Here is a 27,250-nt window from a genome sequence, read left to right as displayed (position 1 = left end):
TGATGTCGAGTCGTGCTGCTAATATTCGCGCTCAGCCTCAGCAGCTTCTGTGCGTACATAAAGCCCGCCTCTGATTTGATTGGTGACAGACCAATGAGGCTCAGATCAACGCACACACCTCTGACGTGCGCTCTATTCGCCGCCACAGCGGATTGAAAAACATGCTGATTAAAAGACGGGATGAAGCCGAAGCCTCCCACCAGTTTCATATGTTATAAAGTTTAATCACACATTTTTTAGGGGGGCTGGGCAGAAGTTTAGGGGGGCTGAAGCCCTCCTAAAATGGGCCTAGTGACGCCCATGCTGTAACCTTATTTTAAGAAAAAACGCGCACACAAACAAATGCATTATTTACTCCTGTTTGCATTTGGATAAAGTGTCCATTATTCATTTTTCCTTTGTGTTAAAGGGTTAGTTCACCCAAAAATGTAAATTCTGTCATCATATACTCACCTTCATGTCGTTCCAAACCAATCCAAAATTTAATTTAGGCTTTTATTCACATTAAAACAATGATCAGCAGACATAAACAGAAGCTCAACCGAACCTGCTTGACGTGCAAGAACAAATCTCATTGGTTCTTGCAGAACCTCAAACTTGCTGCGGAACACACGAGAAGGAACCTCATTGGTTCTCCCACGTAAAGCGTTTACCACAACTGGTGTGTGAGTTGTTGAATGTTTATATGTGAATAAAAGCCTAAATTCAATCTGTTCATCATATAAAGCGATCATGTGTCTACTGAAAATGTGGACTAAACAATCTCTTTATGAACTTTTTGAAGTGTCAAAGTATCTAACTGTCAGCGGAGGGACAGAAAACTCTCAAATTTCATCAAAAAGATTTGTGCTCCAAAGATGAATGAAAGTCTTACAGGTTTGGAACGACATAAGGGTGAGTAATTAATGACAGAATTTTCATTTTTGGGTGAACTATCCCTTTAATGTGAGTATTTATGACATGCTGGCTGTGAAACTTCTTGGCACTTGGGTAGATTTCCCTTTGTGACCACTATTTTCTCATCCCCTATCATTATATGCAGTGTTTCAACATAACCTGATACAAAAGCTTGTGCAATAATAAACTGCATTTAAAGTAATTTATTTATCTGGTACATCAGTGTAATTTGGTTTGGCAGACATAGATACATGAGTGCGTGAGCAGAATGGCCTATCAGAGGTGCTAGTCAGTAAGTTAGTCAAAAGGTTTTGTTTTGTTACATTTGTATTTTTATTTTAACTTTTAATTTATCATAACGGAATTCAGTGAGCTTTCGCTTAAGAGATTGACAGAATTAGACTCTTCTCTTGCTTTCGGTTTATTACCAATTCACTATCTGAATACAAGTTTAGTTCAGTCAGGTCCACTAAACTCAAAAACACCATAGACAAACTTTTAGTCAACTTTTTATTGGCATATTTTGCTAAATTTTACATTTGGCAATATGGCTCTGTTCTAAATAACCCCATCCTTTCATGAGCTCCATGAAAAGCCAAGACAGTTAACAGCAGCAGCTTCTGGGGACAACCTCCCATTTTTTTTAAACTGAGAGGGCAGCGTAAATTGAGAACAGAGCATGCCTCAATGAAAACAGAATGACAATGATTAAGTTAAACAAAGTTTAAGGAGGAGCTGGGGTGGAGGTGGGTTGCAAAAGCAGCGTGCAGCGGAAGCAGCCAAGCAGGCAGACTGAACTGAAGCTGCGCTTAAGTAAGGCGCCCTGTTTGAGAGTTGCCAATTGAGTGCATAGAGACAGAGCGTATTTAGGCCACGCCCACACCGGGGGGGAAAACAATCCAACGCTCTCCATTGACTTTGCATTGCGGGAGGCTGCCTCATTGTCATTTCGGACTTATAACAAAAAACAGAACAATGTCTAAAAGCTGATAAGTGACAAGGTGTACAGCAAACAAGCTAAAAAACACAGAAATGAGTTTTTATAAGCTGTCGACCCAAAAAAACGAGCGTTTAAGAAGATAAAAGTGGATACAGGCAATACGAAGTGAAGCTTCAGCAGGAAGAATGGGGAAATTTTGGGATCCTGACACTCAGTATGCCTCAATATGTCTATGTGTGCAGTAAACATTTTGTCACTGTTAAGTCAAATATCCAAATGTCCGTTTTATATATTATATTTACTGTCGCTGATTACATTCCGCTCTAGTCGCCGTAGTTCTCAGTGTAATATGACCCGCGCGCTCTGTCTCAATGGCCTGAATCCACTTTTTTGTACTTAAACGCTCGTTTTTTGGGTCAACAGCTTATAAAAACGTCTGGGTTTTTGCTTCTGGGTTTTGTTTAGCTTGTTTGCTGTACACCTTGTCACATATCAGCTTTTATACATAGTTCAGTTTTTTATTAGAAGTCCGAAATGACAAAAAGCCCGCTTCACGCAATGCAAAGTCAATGGAGACGGTTTGATTGTTTTCCCCCCCGGTGGGCGTGGCCTTCAGATTATGACGCATGTCGCTCTGTCTCTATAGGAATCGGATCAGCTGATATGGGCGGAGTTGGAATTTTTCCAATCAGCTGATAGCGGAGCTTGACTACATGGCCTGCCTGAACTAACGCAGAATGCTTGATTTTTAGTACACTTTAAGTTTAAGTACACTGCAAAGTTTCTGGATTGACAACCGTATTTTAGGCGCAATTGAATCGGAAACTGCAATGTTTGACGGTCAAGTCAAGTCAACTTTATGTATATAGCGCTTTTGACAAAAAACTTGTTTCAAAGCAGCTTCACAGTGTTAAACAGGAAAATGATGCAACAGAATTTTATTCGGCCGTACAGCCGCTACGGAGAAAACGGTGATGTCATCAGCTCATTTCAATTATCATACAGTGACAATGTGGGCATTAGATCAGTAATTAGATCAGTAATTTAGTTTATATGGTTAATTTAGTTTACTAATTAGATTTCTTTGCATATTTAGTTGAAAATTTAGTGTCCCCAACTGAGCAAGCCAAACCAAAGGCGACAGTGGCAATGTAACCAAAACCCCATCAGGTGTCCTAATGGAGAAAAATAAACCTTGGGAGAAACCAGGCTCAGTCGGGGTGCCAGTTCTCCTCTGGCCAATTAACAAACAGCGTATGATTATTATTCTGGCAACTTTACAGGTCAGAGGTCATTTTAGATCGGAATATTTATTGAGGATGGCGTATTGATTAAACAATTATTAAATTGCAATATTCGAAAGATCGGAGGCAACATGCCGGAGGCGGGTTTATTGAGGATGGCGTATTGATTAAACAATTATTAAATTGCAATATTCGAAAGAATGGAGCCGTCCAGCCGGAGATGGGTTTATTGAGGATGACATATCGATTTAACAATTATTAAATAGGAATATTCGAACGAATGGAGTCATTACTCCGGAGACGGGTTTTTTAAAGTACTTAATTCAACTGTTTTTGCTCTTGTACCAAATGTGGTACAGATAACGGTGAAATTTATCTGGTACTGTCTGGTACCGACTACTGAAATTTTGGGACCGCGACAACCCTACTACATGCACAAGACTTAACACAACTTGCATCTTTAAATACCCTTTAAATCACCTCTGCCATATACTTGCAAAAAGCTTTGGCCATTGCATCACACGCTGTTTTTTTCATAAATATATATTTGGACACAAGTGTTTGGGCCTTTTGTGCTTTTATATCTTTGCACCTTATAAATATGCAGTAACACACTGATGTAGTGAGTGATTAATGTAGTCTCAAAATCAGTGACCCTTCCCTCCAATCGCAGGAGACACATTTGAGATGCATGTTACTGCCAGGTGTTAACTGCAATGTGTCTCAGCTGACCACTTGTGATCTCATCCCAGATTCACAGAGACAGATTTTAATACCAGGTGTAAACTGGCCCTTAATGCTTATAGCTCAGCCTGACTCTCTTGAGCATTGGGATCCAAAGCATTTTCGATTGTGCTTGAGTTTAATCTCAGGACCAATGAAAATCTTTTAAAATATTGCTTTTTCAGTTAGGTGTCATTTATATCCACTGAAATGTCATTGTTCTGGTCACTGTTACGATTAATGATGTCTAAAAAACAAGACGGTCTGTTTTTGACATTGTGAGGATGCAAGGTGACATCAATCAGTTTTTGGAATTGTGTTTGGATGCATATGTGTTTTTGTTTGAGTGTGTCTTTCTGTCCCTGATTCTTCCTGTGATCAAGCTCGCAGGAATGCTTTTTGGGCTGTCACCCAAAATGCTTTGCGTCATGTCTCTCTGACATGTGGCGCAGATGTCTTTAGTTACGCGTGTCACTGACAAACAGAAACACCCCACTCATCCTTCAGCTCCCATGATACTCATTCATCAGTCTCAGCTGTGTATTTCTGTGGGTTTAATGAGGAAGGGATTCTTGGTATTAAACTGACATCACAGTAATGAAGCGTCAACATATGGCCAGACTTTCTGAGCCCGTAGTGTGTGTTCATCAGAGCCTCCCTCCAGGATTCTCCAGAACATCTGCTGTCACTGTGTACATAAAAACAGACTGTCAAAACTGAAGGGATTGACTACAAGAGAAGATGATCGGTGGCCATTCTTTATTCAAGTGTACAGCTCTGTTCTAAAGCCTAATGAGCTGTCTTGATATCACAGACAGTTGCCTTCTAAGGGGCCATTCACACACAGCATGTTTTTTGCATTTCAAAACGTTCAATTTATCCTTACAAAACTTGAAGTTTGCATGTTATAAGATAATATAGAACTATTGTGAAATATTTTAAAAGTATATTTTACAAGAAAATACTATTTTAGTCTTTCTACTTTTATACATTTAATTAAAATGTTATTTCTCATTTATTGTAAGTATTTGTGCAGTTTACTAGCAATCTGAGTGAAAACAGTTTCAAAGTAAATCCAACATAATTTTTTAAGTATAGCACACAAATATTATATAAAGTAACACAATTGCAATTTGATTTAATTGGTTTTTATCCAATTAAAGGTAAGTATATTTATAATCAACATTTTTGTATTGCTTTATCCACTATGTTGGATTATTGATAATTATGCTGTATTGAAGAGCACCGTTTATAATGCATAAAAATGCGGTTTATGTAGGTTTTGAAACAGCTTTTATCTGAGAAACTAATTGGTTAACTGAATGTATCACATTTGGTAAGATTTGCAATGCAAAAAATATTTCTCAGTGTCTCTATGTACTTGCTGAGACAAGTTCACTCAAAGAGGATGAGCCATTAGTTACAGCAATACTCTCCTCCAACTCTTAAATCATTCATAGGAAACCATGAGAATGACTTGGATGTTTCCAGGATAACCTAGTGTATCTCATTTGGAACTGTAGTGTGACCTCCAGGATAATCTGCTATTTTAATATACAATTTTATCTGCGGATATCGCTGCACCCAGATTAAAACACACCTCCCACCGCGCAACAATATCCTTGGAACTGAGATTATCATTTCATATTCGCCAAAACATATCCCCCGCAGATGACCCTTTGTTCCCATTTGAGCTGCAGATGTGAAGCTGTTAAACTATCAGTTTGATTTGACTTTTAACATTTAACTTTCAATGAACGAGACACTATACAATTAACAATCCCATGTGACTGTGATGGTTTCATGCTAGTCGCAAAACCATTTGATTTCCCCCCTAGTTTGATTGTAATGTACAGCATATGCTCTGTGTTTATCGATCATCACGGCTGAAGTTATTGACTGGTGCTATGTTAAGATGTGCAGTCAAAGACTCATTGATGTCAAACGAATACATGATTGCTGAGGCATTATTGGGCTTCACTCCCAGACTTGCCAAATCAATGTACAAATTCAACACAAAGCCTTTTCCTCTGCGGTCAAGTCGAAGGCACTTTGCCTTAACCTTAAGACATATTTCACATTGTCTTGTCTCACTGTCAAGGGTTTTATGAAAAATGCAGAGAGACCTCATGTCAGCTTTTAAATATAAAATTATTCAGCAGAAACTGAAATATGCATAGGTTAGATTTTTATACTTGTGCTGATGGACAAATGCCTGTGTGTGTTATGTGGAAAAAACAATTCGAGACCACACAGTGATATATAATTGTAACAATTATTTGTATAATTATAACAACTGTATAATTTCTTGCAAATATTCTTTTAAGTAAAACCGCATTAGATTAAAGAAATTGCAATTAAATGTGTGAAGAATTATCTTTTTAAAATATTTTTAAAAAATGTACAAAATAATTTAAAAACAAATTTTATGTAATCTAAAAATTATAAATGAAAATATACAACTTCTTTTTAAATTTACATTAAAATATATATATTTTTTATGAATTTCATTTAATTTGCAGTGAAAGTAGCCTAGAAATCTAGACACACCCTAGCGGCAGCAAATCATTTGCAGCCAGGGCGTCTAGCAACTCTCCGTTAGCTTGCGAGCTGGAAAAACCAAACTCTAGTCAGGCCAATTACATTGTGTATTGAGTCAGTGGGCGGGCTTAACATAATAACGGCAGAGTTGCTGCAGTTTCGCGTGCTACTTGTAAACAAAGAAGCTGGCGAACAGCGGTCCCGCCCCTCGGATTGAGCCCTGCCAATGGTGTGTTCCCAGACCCAACATCTTGATGTGGGTCTGGCTTGTCAGGCTACAGTGAAAGTGTTTTAGGGCCAGATTTACTAACAGCTTGCGCCAGCACAAACCCTCTTTTGGCGTTAAAAAACTACTGTCAGGATTTACTAAAGACGCGCAGTGATAAATTAGTGCTGAAAAGGCGTGGACACAGTTATTTTTGTGGCTGACCTTATTGCATATGTATTGGTAGGAGTTTCCCTTACAGATGCTACATTTATGTAAGGAGAGTATTTAAATGATTCACGCAAGGTGATTTACAAAGGTTTGCGCTCGTCAATTTACTGGTGTTTGCGGCATTATTTACAGCCCAAAAAAATCGTTAACTGATAGGTTGCGTTGGTCATTATGGAAATGATCCGGCTGCGCCTGTGTTCTTTAATTTGCGTGTTGTCAGTAGATCACGCGCAGAACTGTCCACTCCCATCTGTGCTTTTATGGAATTGCGCTCTGACGCTAATTTGCTCTGTTTAGTAAATCTGGCCCTTAGACTGTAGCAGAGAGTCCCACAGATAAGTGGAGTGGGGTTAGATCAGTGCTAATATTAGTTCTCTATGAAGGGTGTGATCCACAGGAGACACCAGCTTTATATGAATGTGATACGGAGCACAATCACAGATTGAGGCTGAACAATGTCCAAGGAATTGATGGGGGAGGGATGGATGCTTGTATACACACGTGCGCATACACTCACAAACAATAGTGCAGTTCACCGTTACGTGTACATACGCATATGCACACACACACACACACACACACACACAGATGCATGCACAAGGGCAAAGTTTATTCCAATATGGAACAATCAAAATAGCTTAAAGCATGGTCCTCATTGTTTATTGTTTTATATCAAGGTTGAGGAGTGAAGGGCCTGCCAAAACTACTCGCACACACAAATGGCGTGGTTCCCAATATTATCTCCTTTTTCATGGCCATCTCTATGACTTCCTTGGCGACAGGCTTATTTAAGGATGCATGATGTCATGACTGTAGTTGAACCTTAGGAATGTTGGGACAAGCGCGATATGGACATTATATGAACATGGTTGGTAAGATCCCAACTGGAAGTATGTATGTGTTCCCTGATCTGTGGGTGCGAGAGTGAAGGGCAAATTGACAAGCCAAGATGTTTCCTCTCATGTTAACTTGTCAATCGATTGCATATGCAGCAAACCTTAAATTAGCATCAGTCAATAGCTCAGGCCACACTGATCTGAATCTTAGTCGGGTCTGCCAGCACTTAGGCCATCAATCTATGATGCTGCCAGAGTGTGTGTTTGTGTCCTCTAATAATATCCTTCTGTTTCTTTTTTTCCAGCTGTATTTTGGGGAGATATTGCCTTGGATGAAGAGGACTTGAAAATGTTTCAGATCGATGGGACGATAGAGCTTTCACAGCAGTCACATGGGAAACAGGGACACACATCTGGTAAGACACATCAGATATCACAGGGCTCCAGACTCCACTTGTCAACAGTAGTTTAAAATTGGCCAAATGGCGGACTAATTGATCTTATGAATCAGTTCTTTGAAAGATTTGCATAGCCTCAAACTCACTTGTGATTTAGCAATTTGTATCTGACTCAGTAAATCATTCTGAGACGCCCTCAGTTTAGTGTAAAATTCTAATGCACATGTTTTTTCAGCTGAGTTCAGTAGCAGATGTACAGTAGACGAGGTTAAAGCTGCAGTCAGCAGCTGGTTGTGGATTGTTTCTGGTGCAGAACAACAACAATGACTCTTTCTACAGCAAGTTCAAGGTTTGCGCTTCTGCTGGACTCAGTCCTTGAAGCCGCTCATGTGCTTTTTTCATCCTGATGTCATGATTGAAGTCAGACCTTCCTCCAGGCGTTAAATTCTCTGATCTAGCGCTGACCTCTGTGCAGTTTCAACTGCAGGGTGACAAACAGAAACAGACACAGACACACACACACACACACACACACACACACACACACACACACACACACACACACACACACACACACACACACACACACACACACACACACACACACACACACACACACACACACACACACACACACACACACACACACACACACACACACACACACACACAGTAGCTTCTGTGGTTTGTTTATTTAAGATAATGCCTTGATCAGTCTGAGATGCTGAGCTGTCATAAGGATGGAATAGATGTCCATGATTGTGTTGTGGGCTGTGGGTGATTTAAAGTCATTAAAGTCATATTGAAGTTGAAGAATGTGTGGGGATATTGAGAGTTTATAGCTTCAAGTGATTAGGCTTGATAAATGCTCCTGTCTCAACTCCACTGCACCATCAGCAAACAACCGTGTGTGTTTGCATAGCAAGGTCTTTGTCTTTTACTCCTTATGTAATGGGAAAAGTGCAAAAGTGTGTGTGTGTGTGTGTACAAATGTTTGTTTCTTTGTAAGTTAGAAGAAACGTTGTTAACAAAATCCTTCCTTGCTGTTATCTAAACTGACCAGTGGAAATGTGTGTGCGTGCGTCTTTCCCAATGGCATGGCATGATAAGGTAAACTGTGTGTCTAAAACAGGATACAATTATTGCTATGAGTAATGACTACTCGCAAACTAACAGCCAACTAAGAAGACTTTACCTTGCTGGTAGCGGCATTGTCAGCAACATCACCTTTATCATCGTCTGAGCCTTTGGCAGCACAAAGACGGAAGTGAGACCAAAAAGACGATAAGGATTCAGCTTTGCGTTTCCGTTCTTACTGGGCTTGTTACAGGATGTGCCACCGGGGCAAAAGGGCAAACTGCATCAGGACCATGAATAGCAGGAGAACTGATGCATGTTCAAACCAGTCAGGACAGGTCCTCCTTGGAAATTTCCAGATTTATCAGGATGCTGTCATGTAGACAACAGCACACACTTGTATACCTGCCAGTACAATGAGTGTGAGATTGTGTGCACATTAATCCCAAAGTGCCAAACTTTTCCTGTGTCTTGGATTTAGAGTTTTGTTTGTTTCTCACTTTCCTGTCCACATCAGAGAAATTCCTGAGAGAGAGAGAGAGAGAGAGAGGGATAAATGCAAAAAGAAATAGCAGAGAAACAGAGATGTGTGAATACCATAGAGATGTTCAGTGAGAACCCTGGGAGTGAAAAAGGTGAGATGTTGAATGAAGGAGAAGAGGATGGTGAATGGGGGATGAGGATAAATGGATAAAATAGGTGTGATAATGGCAGACAGCCAGTGATGGAAGTTTCTCTGACAGCCTGACAGCCTTCATATGACATTATAATGGCCCTAGTGCAATTTTAAACTTGATTTATGCCGCCTTGACATGCTATCGGACATTTCCCAGTTCTGAAGGTGTGATTGCGATCTTGTCGCATTCAGGTGCTCTGTTGTTGGAAAGAACAGGAATCATGAAGGACACCAGATTGATTCTTGCCTATTTATTTGGAAAATCTTATTAAATCCATACAAATATTTAGCACCCCAATAATTGACAACCTTGTAAACATTCACCATTCTAGATAGTCAGATTGCTGACAATTCTGGAATTTCAGTCAAACACAGGCTATTTTCACTATGTATAAAACATACAATACATTTCAAATAAATATTCATGTATGTAAATATGCACTACTTAAACGAGAAGACAAGGCGATGTAGCTGTTGTGGGAAAAAACTAATAAAGAATACCACTCACAGCAGCAATCGTTCTCCCCTCCACCAAGTTTAAAGTTTATGGCCCGCCCAACTCGGGAACTTGGGTATCAAAATTATCCCAGAGATTCTCAGTGATAGGGCTAATTATCGTATTTACGATAATTCCTATAGCACATAAAGAGGGATAGTTTACTGAATGCTTAACAACAACACTCACACAAAGTTCTCACAACATTATGATATCCCTCTCACTGCATTCTTCAAATAACTCCCTTATATGTTTCTTTCTCTCAGGTGGTCTAGGAGAGCATAATCCCAGCAAGAAGAGAGGTTCGTTATATCTGTTGCTGGACAGAATACGACGGTTAGGTTTTGGTAAGTTCACCCTTTATACATAAGCAACGAAAAAAGGTTTTTTTTTTTTTCTATTTACCCCGCAACACCATCAATAAGACCTTTAGAATTAACATTAAAATGTTGTTACATATATTTGTTGTTACTTCTGTTACATTACTACTGTAATAAAATACATTTTAAACCAAAAACATTCCTTAGTTTAATGAGACACCTGAGATTGTGAATCTTTTACATCTTTTACCATTTCTAACAGTTCTAAGGGCATTCTTTTAAAATCTTTCTCAAAGAAAGACCTAACAGCATATTTATTTAAATTTGAACACACAGCATTTGTATGGCCGATTTTAAATCTCATGAAATTATTAACCGTTGAGAAACCCTATAACTTGTACAAATGTAAAAATTAATTAATTCCACAATATTTTGGTGTTTGATGTTGTTTTATTTAATTAATGCAGATTTTTATTGTTTAGTATTTGCATAGTCCATGCGTTTTGATGCAGTTTGAGAAATATAGAACCTATGTCGTTTGAAACACATTCAGACATGCCTGACAGTCACACCGAGTCTAAATGAGCCAGATATTCCAGAGTATATGATCCTATGATGCTGGTTTTAACTCATTCAGCACTCCAGTCCAACTGTATACTGAGCTAAGTTGACTTAAAGGAACACACCACTTTTTTTGAAAATAGGCTCATTTTCCAGTTGAGTTTTACCGTTTTCGAATCCATTCAGCCGATCTCCGGGTCTGGCAGTATCACTTTTAGCATAGCTTAGCATAGATTATTGAATCTGATTAGACCGTTAGCATCAAGGAACTTTGCTGCCATACCATGGGTGCAGCAGGCGCAATGATATTACGCACAGCGCCTGAAAATAGTCCCCAGCACGCTCCCTGTGTAAGGAGGTTGTCACGTTGGTTATGTTGACGGAAGTTAGCCTATTTTCATGCGCTGCGTAATATCATTGTGCCACTGCACCCATGGTACGGCAGCAAAGGCAAAGGCCATGGGAATTTTGTCATCATGAAAATTATATATTTGGATATAATTTTATCATTGTGACATATGTTGGGGTATGATTTTCAATATGAACAGCCACATAGCGCATAACCCGACCTCTACACCTAAACAATTTCTCGATACAAAACAATATAAAACACCTACCCCCGGTTTCACAGACAATGCTTAAGATAATCCTAGACTAAAATGCATGTTTGAGCTATTTTAACTGAAAGAATCTTGCACTGACAAATCTTAAAATATGTCAGTGGCATTGTTTTGTCTCAAGATGCACACCAGTAATGTTTTTTTCTTGGGCACGTTTATAAAAGTTACTTAAATGTCCTAATTGAACTAAGGCCTAATCCTGGCTTAGTCTAAGCCCTGTCTGTGAAACCGGGCCCTAATGAGCATAATGTGTTGGAGCGCTACACAAAAGTCATTTTTTTAAATGGTTTAGAAATGATCAGGTTTAGGGTAAAAATATTAATGTAAAAATATATATATAATTTACTGAATTCGAATTAAATTAATTAATCAAAAATATTTTTTTAGGGGTGCCAATTTATAAAGATATAAAGATTTGAGAAACTATATTTATGATCACAGAATTATTGATGCGATTTGTTCTATTGACACCAAAGGCTTCTATTTGAAAGCCTAGTAAAAAGGCACTAGAGGGTGTTTTCAGCATCTGTGTAGTGACGTAAAAATACTAGAAATTAAATTCTTGTGTAAGGAAAATTAGTTTGTATCAGCTTATTCTATTTATTGGTCTTAGAATCAATAAAGAAGAAACAGAAACCTACTGTAAGATGTTTTTTATAATTCTGTCAACTATCTCTATGATGCAGAGTCGTGGCCAGTGAACAGCAGTAAAGATGTGTCGAGCTCCAAGGCTGGAGGGAGGAGTATAAACAGCGGCAGAGGTATGAAGTCTCGAGTGCCACGTGCTGCCACATCCCGAGCTGAGAAGATCTGGCCTGGAGGAGTCATCCCTTATGTCATAGGAGGCAACTTCACCGGTAAGTGTGTGTCTGTGTTTAACATCAGCATATGAATATGTGTGATTTACAAATGATTTCTGTGTGTGGAAACTCAGGAAGTCAGAGGGCCATGTTAAAACAAGCAATGAGACACTGGGAGAAACAGACGTGCGTGACCTTCATTGAGAAAACTGACGAGGAGAGCTACATCGTCTTCACCTACAGACCCTGCGGGTTCGTGTTTCTGTTTTCACTATAATCATAATACATTTTAGAATAGTAATGCACACATTTATACTGTATCCTTGTACTTCTGGCACCAAGATCCTCATTAATAGTGCTGAGTGTTCAGTTAGTGGTCAGCTGGTGGAACTTCTCACCAGCCTGCATTTCCACTGACTTTAGAACCAAATGATAATGTAACTGATAATGTTAGTACATAGCCTTTGCACAATCAAGCATCCAGAGTAATTTACATCCATTTTTTGACATCGCAAGCTAGAAGCTATGTTTGATTCATTGATCAGAAGTCATAATTAATCAATTCATACATTTGATACTAATTGAATCATCACATTTTATGCAGTGAGATTTATAGAGTCTATTTATAGAATGTCTGTCAACTGAACACACATTACTGCAGTGAGTGATTCTAGTGTTTACAGCTTTGATGATCCTTTTAGAAGTGACTGGATTTGTGTGACTTGTTTTGTATGTCATCTCCTAAGTTGTTGTTTTGAAAACCTTCACTTTAAAGTTGTGATGTATTGGAAGTAGTGACAGATCTTTTCTTCCGTGTTGTGTCGCACGTCTGAGACGGATTATCGAAAAAGAAAAAATGTAGGGCTGGGACTTGGTTCTATTCATCGGTTGTTGATTGGATGGAGAAAAATCTGAATGTGAGCTTGCAGACGACTGTAAAAACGGGGAGAGGTAAAATTATAACTAAAGTTCGATAACTGTTTAATATAATGTTTATGCACTAGGCAAATGATCCTGCGAATGCGTGTTGCCACTGGTGCCAGTACCAATTTGCCTGACTGATAAACGCTGACATTTCTGTTGCGTATGAGAAACAGTAAATGGCAAACGTGCCAAAAGCAGAACGAAACAGAGCTGCTCGATTGCACAATGTGTCACACGGAACATTTATCAGCTCGGCTCAAAACACACTAAGCGTGAGCTTAGAGCGAATGCTTTTACTCGCTGACCGTCTCAATCACACAAGCACTAAACAGCACTGTGAGATCCTGTGAGAAGCGTTCCAGTTTAGTGCAGAGTTCTCCAATACAAACCACAAATTAAATGATTCATGCCTAATTTAGAGATGACATTCTTACCAACACTGATGTGGAAAACAGGAGAAACATTGAGCCACAACGATACAGTTAGAAGGCTTTTTAATCTTCAAGTCACCAACATTTACCATTATTTACTCTAGTAACACTAACTGAAACCTTGATATTGTGGCAGAAATGTGGGATATTCATATAGTTTTTTAATATTATTAACGTAGACATTAAATGTATTAAAGAAGTTAACAATATTTTTTGTTATTCAGCTATAGCACTTTTTTGTGCATTTGTATTATATTAAATGTATTTAGGCTACTGTTTTTCATAACAAATACCATAGAAACAATGTAGTTATTTTTACCATGGTAGTGAGGTGCAAGGTGTGGATTTACCTGTGGTTGACATGATCTAAATACTATAAAGTTTCCCCTATAAAATTGTACCATATAAAAATTAGGTTGTTACATTATATATATATATTTTTTTTTACAATTTTGCTGTTTTTGTAAATAAATCTAAATTTACATCTTCATCCCAACTCAAGCTACTCAATGTGTATTTCTAAGAGACAAAACATGTAATATTAATTTGTGAAATGTTCACCTGTTTGGCAAGTGTTTGTCATGTTCTGATGATAAAACCACAATTAATTGTCTGGTACAACTTTCACTCAAGAGCAAAAATCTGCCTTTAAACGTGAAAGAAAGAAATATTTGGCATTTATTGTGATCATCATTGATATCGACTGATATGACAAAAATTATCTTGATAATATTTTTGCCATATCGCCCAATCCTAGGAAAACATTCCTTGATTTTTCTCCAAAGGGATCTACACGATCCCAGCCGAGGAATAAGAGTCTTATCTAGCGAATGGATCTGTCATTTTGTAAAAAAACTAAATAAAATGTAAATACTTTTTAAACACAAATGTTTGTCTTGTGCTGCTCTGTGATGCACCGCGTATTACGTAATCACGTTGGAATGGTCACGCGTGACGTAGGCGAAAGAACCGATCAAGTTTTTACAAAGGGAACATGCAAAGACCAAGTCAAACGCCCTTCACAAAAAATAGGTAAAACAACGATGTCAGACGATTGCGCTAGATAAGATCCTTATTCCTTCGGCTGGGATTGCTCTTTGAGCTAGAGCTCTTTGAAGCTGCATTGAAACTGGAATTTTGGCCTTTAACCTGTTGTACCCCATTGAAGTCCACTATATGGAAAAAAAATCCTGGAAGGTTTTCCTCAAAAACCTTAATTTCTTTTCGACTGAAGAAAAAAAGACATGAACATCTTGGATGACGTGGGGGTGAGTGAACTATTCCTTTAAGTGGACTAAATGACTGAATAAATCTGGCATACGTCACCAGAGAGAAGTCTGACGTTTTACTGGAAGATCTAAAAATGACAAGATCAAAAAAATTAATAAAAACCTGCAGGGATGATTTTTTTACAGTAATATCAATACATGCATTAGATGGGGTGAATCTTCATTTCATGCCGACTTTAAAGTTCCTGGTTTGAAACTAGCAGGATTTAGAGACCAGTGTGTAGAGCTCTAAACCATATTGTCTTCAATGCATGAAAAACTACAAGGTTGGCTACCAGCTCCAGCACCGGTACTTTGGTAGTGTATGAAATCTAGTTTAGATTTTTGATTCTTGACGTCTGTTTGTAGTTTACATGTATTGAAAGTAAAAAAGGTTGAGTGAAACTCAGATACTCAGCTCTCATTGTTATGAGTGTATCCTGTGATGTGTGTTTGAAATGTGTGTGTTTGCGAGAGCGAGGGAGTGAGAGTCGGCTGAGATGACTACTGTCGGCCTGGCTTTCCTTCCTTTCCCGTTACCACGGTGAGCAAACCATCCATTGTTCTTAGGAATGGAATCCTAACAGTGTGTTAACAAGGAAGAGAAAGAGAGAGAGAGAGAGAGAGAGAGAGAGAGAGAGAGAAGGGAAGACGGAAATCACATAAGTCTAGATAAATATATTGCAATTGTTCGTATCTGAGAACTTTTTAATCACAAATGTTTGTCTTGTGCTGCTCTGCGATGCACCGCGTATTGCGTAATCACGTTGGAATGGTCACGCGTGACGTAGGCGAAAGTACCGATCAAGTTTTTACAAAGGGAACATGCAAAGACCAAGTCAAACGCCCTTCAAATAAAAAATAGGTAAAACAACGATGTCAGACGATTGCGCTAGATAAGATCCTTATTCCTTCGGCTGTGATTACTCTTTGAGCTAGAGCTTTGCTTTTAATTGATTATTTGATCACATGGAGTATTGTTTAATGACAAAGCACGTGATAAGAATGTTTTTAACCACTATAAGAAGTGTTATCAGACTATGAATGTTATATCAGTTATTATGAATGGAAACTGAGGATGCGAAATGTCTGTTTGGGAATGATGTTAATGGAAGGTGAGGTGAAATAATGAGGCAGATCCAGACAGATTACAGAGAAATAGACAGAACGACCATTGACATAAGGACAAGACTAGATTAGTGGAGGGGAGAGAGGTAGAGAGAGCATTACATAATATTATCCATCTCAGTGCAGTCATATTGCTTATAATCAGCAGACGTCATTCAACTATAAACCTGCTGACAGACCAAGCAGTGAGCGTTAACCTTCTATGTGTCTATATGTGCTTTTTAAGCATTTGGCACATAGATTGCGCCCATGTGTTAATGTTGAGAAGGTTTTGACAGGCTTAATGATTGACTCATTTGCACAAATATGGATTAAATATAAAAACACAATTTTACAAGGTTGGGTATTTGTAGGCATATCTGTGTATGGGTTGTAAGCAAGTCACTAAAAATGTAAATTTAGTTCAGCTCGATTTAATTTATTTGTATAGCACTTTTATATGTAATACAAATGGTTCCAAAGCTGCATTACAGAAAACAAGACACATTTTCATAGTTGTTTCGGTTCAATATTCCTTTCTCTTTTTTGATGTAGATTGGTGAAGGTGTTTTATTTTGAGTCTGTTTCTTTGTATTAGTTTGAATATATCTGTTTGTGTCTACTCCACACTATCAATGGCTATGAAATGAGGGATTAAGGTGTTCTAATCCAAGTTATAAATAGAGAGCGACTGGAATCAAGATTACTGCTTTGTTTGTGTGTCTGAGACATTCTTAATGGTAGACTATTGAGATTCCATCTGGATTCCCTCGGACTCCGACTTTACAGGTTTAACCTTTCTTTGGCCCCCCTAAGATTGTGTTAGGATTTCATCGAGACCCTCCCCTCCCACTTTAGTGCTGATTATTTTATGAGGGTTAGTCTATACAAATTTGAATTAACTTTATTTAAAAATGATAAAATGTCCTCATTTTGACACACACCTCGGCCCGGTCTTGGTGCATAATATTGTATGTGTTGGGAGAAAGCAGTTCACTCTCTTAATAATGTAGTATTATATGAAGTATAACTAGTAATAATAATAATAATAATAATAATACCTTTTATTTAAAGACGCCTTTCAAGGCACTCAAGGACACCGTACAAACAGGATAAAAAATAAGAAGCAAATAAAACACAAACTCACACACCAATCAATCAATCATATCATTAAAAGCCATTCTAAACAAATATGTTTTTATCTGAGCTTTAAATTGGGAAATTGAATCCAGCTTTGGATGTGTAGTGGTATAGAATTCCATAACTTAGGAGCTGCGCAACTAAAAGCCCTACCACCAAAGGAACTCACCTTGAAATTTGGAACAGGAACAAAATAGTTCTGCCTCAGATGATCTCAGAGAGCGAACAGGAGTATACAGATGGTCCGAAAGGCAATAAGGTGCCAAACTAGAGCTTTGTAAGTAAGGAGTACACTTTTGTAATGTACACGGTAATGGACAGGAAGCCAGTGCAGTTGGAAAAGAATAGGAGTAATATGATCAAAGATACGTGAGTGGGTAACAATCCTGGCTGCTGAATTCTGAATTAACTGCAATCTGTGACGTTTTTTTAGGAATACCAAATCGATTCGGAGTCTAGCATATTACATATATGAAAGAATGCAGTGCGTGAAATGTTATTGATATGCAAACCAAAAGAAAGCAAACCATCAAGTATAACCCTAAGGCTTTTGACTTGGGTGGAAAAGTTAACCGGACAGTTATCAATGGACAGATTGAAGGATTGAGCTTTGGATAGAGCAGACCTAGCACCAACAAGAAGGGCTTCATTTTTATTGGTATTTAACTTTAAAAAAATATTAGTCATCCAGATGTTTACATCCTGCAATCATTTAGTAAGATGACAGGGGGATGGGAATCGTTAGGCCTTGTAGAAACATAGACTTGTCATCAGCATAAAAATGGAAATTAATACCAAAGGAGTGAAAAATGTGACCAAGAGGTAGAATATAAATAAAAAATAAAAGCGGACCCAACACTGACCCCTGTGGAACACGGAGACAGGCTCTGAATGAGCATTCTTAATCTTTACAAACTGTTTCCTGTCATTTAAATAAGATGTAAACCAAAGTAGCACATTATCAGCTACTCCAATGCTAGCCAATCGTTCCAATAATACTGAATGATTAATAGTATCAAAGGCAGCACTAATATCTAAAAGAATAAGAATAGACAGAAAATCAGAATCAGCAGCCAAGAGAAAATCGTTTGTCACCTTAACAAGAGCTGTTTCTGTGCTGTGTTTGGATCTAAAGCCAGACTGAAAGTGCTCATAGAGGTCAGTACTTTGCAGATGTGATTCAAGTTGTGTTGCTACTATTCTTTCCATTATTTTAGAAATAAATGGAAGATTAGATATGGGCCTATAATTATTTAAATCATTAGGATCAGCACCAGATGTTTTGAGAATTGGAGTAGTACATAGTAATATAATACAATAACTACAGCTGAATTCAAAACAATAAAATTACCAAGTAAAACTTATTTATACTTGTTATCACAACTAAATGTTACTGTTACATAAAGCAAACCTTAAAATTTGAGTGATTAGCTTTACGCCATTCAAAACCAACTTGCTTTCCACTCACTGATCTGATTATAGATTATGGGCCAGATTTACTAAACAGGGCAAATTACCGTGAGAACGCAATTCCATAAAAACACTGATGGGATTGGACAGTTCTGCATGCAATCTACTGGCGACGTGCAAATTAAAGCACACAGATGCAGCCGGATCATTTCCATAATGACCAACACAATCTACCCATTAGCGTCTGGTTTAAGACATGCTTTTTTGGGGGGGGGGGGGGGGGGGGGGGGGGGGTAAATAATGACGCAAACACCAGTAAATTGACGTGCGCAAACCTTTGTAAATCACCTTGCGTGATTAATTTTAAATACTCCCATACATTTTGTGCCTGTAAGGGAAACTCCTACAAATACATATGCAATAAGGTTAGCCGCAAAAAATAACTGTCCACGCCTTTTCAGCGCTAATTTATCACTGCGCGTCTTTAGTAAATCCTGAAAGCTGTTAGTAAATCTGGCCCTATATTGTCTACATTACAGATCATTGTTTTCAAACCGACACACCTCTTCCAATGTTGCAACTCGTGTATCATCTAGAATTCCGAGTTTCCTACTTTTAAATACGACGTAGCTTGGTCATTCATGTGCCTGGAACACGTAATTATGATATTTCCAACACTTGAAGGACACATCATATTACAACATTGTAGAACCCTCATACTGTAAATACTTCTCTCTTGCCAACATGCTATTGTTATTCAGAAAAAAAAGAAAAAAGAACAGCATACAGATCTGGTCAGCATATACAAACATAGCTGACCACCACCAAAACACACACACACACACACACACACACACACACACACACACACACACACACACACACACACACACACACACACACACACACACACACACACACACACACACACACACACACACACACACACACACACACACACACACACACACACACACACAGTCAGCAGGGTTGTGAGGCCGCTGGCAATATTGCTGTTAATAATAATCGGATTTGCAGGCTTGTACAAACACCAGCAAGTGAAACAATTCACCTTAATGTGCCAAATATTCTCATTGCTTAATGCATACAGTGCAACTTGAATAGCGCTGTGCAGACACAATCATAAACTGTATATCACAATTATTTTTCTTATAACATTGCATCAAAAAATAAGTATTGGTACTGTAGTGGCCAAAATTCCCTACTTGATGTCCAACTTAAAATCTGGCTTCTGGAGCAAAACCACTACTTTAGACTGTCTTATGGGACCTTCTTTGGTACACCTTCCTCTCTTTAGTTCCTCTTTGGCCCAATCCCATTTCTACCCCTTAGCCCTTCTCTTTCCCCTACCCCTTCGTTTTGCGTGTTCACGTGAAGGGGTAGGGGTGTCTCGATTCTTTTTTGGCTGGAGTGGTAGGGGTAAGGGGAAGGGCCAGATAGCCCTTCAAACGAAGATTTTTCAGGACCACACTTCGAACGAAGGGGTATGAGGAGTTTCCCTCCACCGACTACCGTGCTGCATAGAATGTGTGTGAGTTGCCACTCGGGATCGATCACTTGCGTGTCGCCTGGCTGCCGTTTCTCCGTAGTTTGCTAAACACACTATTTGCGGGATTTGAACACATATTAATAATAGTTAAAAAATATATATCAGGTCATCCTTCATAACGCAGTCAATATTTACAATACATATCATCTGTAAACTCTTGCGTTACCAAGGCAACGACTGACTTGACGTATAACGTATGAACATTATCGTAGCACCACAGTAGATAACGAAACCATATCCGTACCGGCCGGCTCGGATCAGCACGGAATGGAACGGTTAATAAACAAAGAGAACAGTTTGGTCCAATGGAAAAGCGGCTTCACTAGTCTTGTATGTTCTGTATCATTCTGTATCATCTTAGGAAACTCTGGCTCATATGTTTTTGAACTGAAAACGAGCGACATTTTATTAAGTCCAAACACAGCGCAAAACTCTGTTGGGAGTGAGTAATTTGTTAAACGTGCTCGCGCCTGATTTCTGTTAGATATACCTACGCACTTCATTGCTGTTCATACTGGTTAAATGTCACAGGATTTTAAAATAAAAGAAACGGGGTATGATGAGGTGAAATGGTATAGTAGTGGTGTCCCATTTCTTAGGGGAATATTTTCACCCCTACGCCTTGGCACTCTGTTTCAAGGGGCAAGGGGAACAGGTAGGTGTAGGGGTAGGGGAAGGCAAAGGGGTATAAAATAGAATTGGGATTGGGCCTTTGTCTCTCCTGCGTTTCTTTGTAGTAGCACTCAGTCTGAGGTGAAAAATGTGTGCTTATTTGTCGTTAAGGAAACAACACCGCAAGTGTCTGAAAGCTAACCTCGATTCACCCTAATCACAGATAATCAGCTCTCACCATTCACACTATCCCCTGCTCACCCCACAGTAAACTACATTACCCCAAACAACTAAGCATTATACCAGCTCACCTCCCATCACCCCCTCATTACACTCATTGTACACTTTATTACAATCCTGTGACATAACCAGAATCTGAGTTATTCAAGAGTGGGGTGAGCTAACAAGATGCTGACATTTAATTGAGATCTTCAGACTTTTAACTTTTTATTTTTTGGTTCTCAAGGTGTTGCTCTTATGTCGGTCGTCGTGGCAATGGTCCTCAGGCAATATCCATTGGGAAGAACTGCGACAAGTTTGGCATTGTCGTTCACGAACTTGGGCACGTAATTGGCTTTTGGCACGAGCATACACGACCTGACCGTGACGATCATGTGACTATCATCCGAGACAACATCCAACCAGGTACTGCATGACCCATGACTTAAATCTTTGAATCCTACCAGGTAACTGCTAGTTCAATAGGGCTGCGTTTCACAGTGGCAGTGAATTTCACAAAAAAAAATCACAGGCATTTTCACAGAAAATTAATAAAATATATTTTTAATAAGCTCTCATAATTTTTATCCATCCATTACCAAAATGTTCATGCTTCAAAACATTCATAAAGACAATGTAAAAGTAAATCATATTACTTTTATTTTTTATGCTTCAAAACATTTATAAAGACATTGTAAATAAAACACCATATAAATATAGTGTTTTTTAATCCATGTCTTCTGAAGAGACATGATCACTTTATCTGATTTAATTAAACAAATTTTATTATTTTATTTACATATAAACATTGATGCAATCAATGCAAATACATAGAGCTCATTAAATAAAGTAAACATGGAAGCTCAACTGTGATTTCTTGACAAACCTCATTGGTTCTCACACATCAAGCAAGCACAAACTATCCATTTAAATTAAGATTTGATCAATTAATTTGCACTTTTATTTGCACATTTAAATAAACTGTGTCAGTTACTGTATGTTAAGAATTTTCAGTGTTACTGATCACCATCTTTGGTATTTATTTTAGTCACTCTCTCTGTGGTTACAGCCATTATTCATGCCTAAACACACTGTTTGATCCTGTGAGCCTAAACATCTGTTTTAATATGAGTGTATCTGTGTGCACTCAGGTCAGGAGTATAACTTCATTAAGATGGAACCAGGGGATGTCAACTCTCTTGGTGAGCCGTATGATTTTGACAGCATCATGCATTATGCCAGAAACACTTTCTCCAGGTGAGACTTCTGTCACACACAAGGAATTTCGCACTCAGTAATTTAATATACAACTTTCTAAGCTTTCTCTTTTTGTCTTTCTCTTCCGTAGAGGAATGTTTTTGGACACAATTCTTCCCTCTCGCGATGAGAACGGCGTCAGGCCTGCTATCGGTCAAAGAACTAGACTCAGCAAAGGAGATATATCGCAAGCTAAGAAGTTGTACCGATGCCCAGGTAGGCCTGCAGTTTGTGAGTGTTTGTGAGAGAGAAAGTGAAAACTTAAATGAAGGAAGACCAAGGGTGTTAACTGCAGGAAGATGACCTCACTTTATGAGCAGAGAAGTGTCTCCAGCTATATATATGTGTGTGTGTGTGTGTGTGTGTGTGTGTTAGCTTGCATGAGATCATTTGTTTTTGTCATTTTTATAATGCACTTACACTTTTTGCTGTGTCTCATTGGGTAGGCCAAATTCCTCACAGCAAGAAGGTCCCTTGTTTAAATCCCGGCTGAGCCAGGTGTCCTTTCTATGTAGAGTTTGCATGTTCTCCCCATGTTGGCATGGGTTTCCATGAACTGGAGAAATTAAATTGCAACCCTTCAGGGGACAAGTGGTTTGGTGAATGGATGGGTGTGCATTTGGCGCAGGAAAGAGGAGAGGACCACCCTGAGATTTCAGGGACAAAGAGCATAAGATCCTCTCGCTCTACTGCCTGTGTGTGTGTGTGTGTGTGTGTGTGTGTGTGTCCATGTGAGTGGCACATGAGTGTGCTACTTTACTGCTGTATTGGTTTGAGCTCATGCACTAGTGAGGGTGTGTGTGTAAATGTGTGACGCATGGCCTACTTCACATTCAAAGACAAAGCCATCTCCCTTCCACCATGTTCACTGTCTGTGACAAAATTTGTGAACTGAATGCCCACTTTCATTTTACAATTTGCCTAAATGAGCAGTTTTCTTTAAAACACAAAATGAGAAGTTAAGAAGAATGTCTGTAAGAATTTGGAATGTTAAGTAGAACTGTTCTTTTCCTTTTAAAGGCATGTAAAGGGAAAATTCTCCAAAAAGGACAAAAGCATAATAAAAGCCCACTAAAATTAGCCCAAATGATTCATACAAGTCTTTAATTATATATGTGAATGGAAAATTCTCCAAAAAGGGTAAAAAAGCATAATGAAAGTCCCCTAAAAGTAGCCTAAATGATTCGTGCAGGTCTTTAATTATATTTCTGTGATGTTATTTTGTCCTTTATGGTTCTTGACTGTATAAATCACCATTGACTTTCTTTGTATGGAAAAGAACAGCTTGGATATTCTGCCTAACATCTGCTTTTGTGTTTTGTGGAAGAAAGAATATAATTAACCCTGTCGCATGCAATTAATTCCAAGTCCTTAAAACGCTAAAATAATTTAATGCAAATAAATTACTGAAGCGTGTGAAATTGCATCATTAACATAATTTACGTCACGCAGTCAGGGGATCTTAGATTATCACACTGAGCATCTAATATGGCGCAAGCAATTTTCTAATCTAACCCTTTATCTCGATTTGCGATCAGATCATTTTAAGCTGTTACACTTTGAGAATGTTTTTAGTCCAATGATCCAGTAAACAAATGTATTCAAACAATTAGTCCAAAACAGCACTATTGTAAAGAAAATCGAAACTAAAGAGATGGAACAACAACAGACACCCACATTGACAAGCGATTATGTGAAGGGATTATGAGATTGCCGCAACTTTAGTTTAAAAGAAAACAAAGACATTTTATCGGTCATAGCTTCTGGAGAAAAATAGCGCACACCATGGACAAAGATTAAACTTTCTAGAGTGCATGTGTTGACCTGCGTTCGTACACGGTATCAAATGGAGTATACTATAAAGGGTATGCGTTCGACTATAAGTATACTTTCATTTTATTCATTTTTGCCAACTCCATGTGGTCCTGTTCAGTTTCGCTACTAGACTTGTCTAAAATGTAAACAAGCCTTTTGCTGTTGCACTGTATACACTGTGAATCCTGAAATCATTTTTCTGTAATGTTTTTTTTTTCATGGGTGCTTTGGTGTGCATGAATTTATTAATTACATGGACTCTATATAATTTGGTTATTTGGTGTCCTTTTGGAGTCTCCAAGTGTCCTTTTTTGAAAAGACACCTAGGGCGTGTTCACACTTGACGTCTTTTTTGAAGCTGCCAGCGTCTGTTTTACATTAGAATCCTATGGAGTAAACTAAAAGAGCGTTCTTTTCAACTTTTTCTTGTCAAGACGTCAAGTGTGAACACAGCCTAAATGTACCTTGAAAAAAAAGCTTGCAGAAAATATGTGTATATATGAGAACCACCCATGGATCTGATTATTTATTGGATAGAGCAAATGATGACAAAATTAACATGTTAAACTAAATAAATGGTGTATGCTTAATTTCACGATACGTCTGTGATTAATTGTGATTATTCGCACAAAAAATGCTGTGTTTAATCGCAATTTAAAAATGTTCATCTTTTGACAGCCTTAAAGATAATTTGACATGGTGTGAGTAAATGATGACACCATAGTCATCTTAATTTTTTAAAACTACTGTTGTAAGTCCAACGTTCATATCTCTACATATCTCCGTAGGCTGACTGTCTCCGCCCTAGTCTAAGATAACAGCTTATCTAATGCGCGACTGTGAACCGGATTGTTCTGTGACTTGTGACAATGTCTTTTTACTTCCTTGAAATCGACACCCAAAAGCACCTACATATGCAATCACTCTCCAATGAGCTGTGATGAAAAACAGAGGCCTCTCAGACTAATGTTTGGCCAACCACTACATCGCTAATTGGGAGGAACATTTGGCAAATGTAAGCAGAAGATTTGGCTTCTCTTGAACAGAGAATCTTCTACCCTATCCTGCACTGTTTGGCTCCTGAGATCTCGTTAGAACAGTCAATAGGTCTTTGTTACTTCATTGTGTGTGTGTGTATCTGTTTCCTGCACTGCTATTTAGCGGTGGCGCTCGGCCACTGCTGAATATACAGTGCTACGGAACAAGAATTTTTTGCAGAGTTGTGAACATCTTTCTATTGTGTTGTCTTCCCGGCTGCATGAAAAAACAAACAGCACATACAGTGTTGTCTGATTCATGAGCGAATCACTCTTTTGAGTCGGTTCTTTTAATGAATTAGTCAAAAAGACATCAGTTTGAATCCGAGCGATTACTGAATGTTTTTACAATAAATGGAATTTTTCAAATACTGAAATGTTTTATTATCAATAATCATGTTATTGTGTTGGTCCCTTTCCAGCATGTGGTGAAACACTACAGGACTCAGTGGGGAATTTCTCATCTCCGGGATATCCTAATGGGTACCCTTCATATACACACTGTGTATGGAGGATCTCCGTCACACCCGGGGAGAAGGTAAGACACTTCTGTGGGACTTTACAAAGGTTCATTACACTAAACTGTTCCGCAATCTGTATCTGCAATTTTCAATCCATTTTTTCCCTATAATTTTCTGCACTGTGAGGTTGTAGATAAAGAAACATTCATCCAATGTGTGAAGTTTGACGTATTTGACAGCTGCATGTGTGCCTCCCATTTCAGATAGTGTTAAACTTCACCACTATGGACCTCTACAAGAGCAGCCTGTGCTGGTATGACTACATAGAGGTTCGTGATGGATACTGGAGGAAAGCGCCATTGCTGGGTACATTCATACTGGTGGCCTCAATCTAGAATTTATTAAACAATCATTTGAATCACCAATGCGTGCTTATGGGGAACTATTAATCATATCTTATTGTTTGTGTATCCGTGCAGGTCGTTTCTGTGGGGATAAAATTCCAGAGGTTTTGGTCTCCACAGAAAGTCGGATGTGGATAGAGTTCCGCAGTAGCAGCAACTGGGTTGGAAAGGGATTCGCAGCAGTCTATGAAGGTTTGTGTGTGTTAGAGCTATCACAATATCATATTTTGTGTAGTGTAGGCAGGCAGGCAGAGAGAGATTTTGTAAGCACAACTGAACAAAAATGTACAAAAGAACTTATTGTTGATCGGCTGCAGACTTAATTGTCTAACACCCGGTCTTTATTACGGAATCCAAAAAACTCTTCCTCTGTTTTCTGTTGTATGATGGGTGGAGACCAGCATTGAGCTACAATACTGTCAACTACTGTGTTGTAGTGTCAAACAAATGGTTCCGGATTACTTGCTATATTATCATATCTGTAGTATTAACATTATATCAGTGTATCGTTTTTTAAATATCAAGGTCATCGTCAATACCAGTATATTGCGACACCCCTAGTGTGTGTGAACTATTATGAAGCAATTTCCTGTTCATTGCAATTTAATAACGGTTAGGTGTGTCGCACTAGCATCACAAAACAGGATTGCAAAACGAATGAATGCTTCCAAACGCATTTCCAAAATAATCCCCCATCTGCCATTGGTCAAATCAACCTACAAATAGATTGCTTGTAGCTGACTGCATATTAAATATATAAATATTAGTGCTGTGAATCGATAAAAAAAAGATTGATCATGATTGATCACAATTAAAAAAACACTGGTGTTTTTAATATTTTGATAATTGTAATAATTTTATTTACTCTCCAAATGAATGAAGAAACAATTTAAAGACAGCATATTTTAAATATTTGTTGTAATGGCATCTTTTTATGAATGAAGGCTCACTAATCTCACTAATACTAATGTCTCTATGAAACATTACTGACGTTACATTACAGTGTAACTGAGAGCTACCAATTTCAACA

General features: G+C 38.3%; 1 protein-coding gene across 1 annotated transcript in view; it reads left to right on the top strand.

Annotated features, from left to right (window-relative positions):
• The window catches only part of tll1 (tolloid-like 1), a 56,453-nt gene that overhangs the window by 9,749 nt on the left and 19,454 nt on the right, over window positions 1–27,250 (top strand). Inside the window, exons 3-12 of the mRNA XM_079811401.1 lie at window positions 7,923–8,033; window positions 10,531–10,611; window positions 12,452–12,622; window positions 12,700–12,817; window positions 21,494–21,672; window positions 22,398–22,503; window positions 22,595–22,719; window positions 25,778–25,893; window positions 26,080–26,182; window positions 26,296–26,412. Coding sequence (XP_079667527.1) covers window positions 7,923–8,033; window positions 10,531–10,611; window positions 12,452–12,622; window positions 12,700–12,817; window positions 21,494–21,672; window positions 22,398–22,503; window positions 22,595–22,719; window positions 25,778–25,893; window positions 26,080–26,182; window positions 26,296–26,412 — 1,227 coding nt within the window. The remainder of the gene's footprint in view (window positions 1–7,922; window positions 8,034–10,530; window positions 10,612–12,451; window positions 12,623–12,699; window positions 12,818–21,493; window positions 21,673–22,397; window positions 22,504–22,594; window positions 22,720–25,777; window positions 25,894–26,079; window positions 26,183–26,295; window positions 26,413–27,250) is intronic.

Source organism: Gobio gobio (assembly GCF_949357685.1).
Source record: "Gobio gobio genome assembly, chromosome: 3".
NCBI classification, from domain to species: Eukaryota; Metazoa; Chordata; class Actinopteri; order Cypriniformes; family Gobionidae; genus Gobio; species Gobio gobio.
This window is presented reverse-complemented; position numbering and strand designations above follow the sequence as displayed.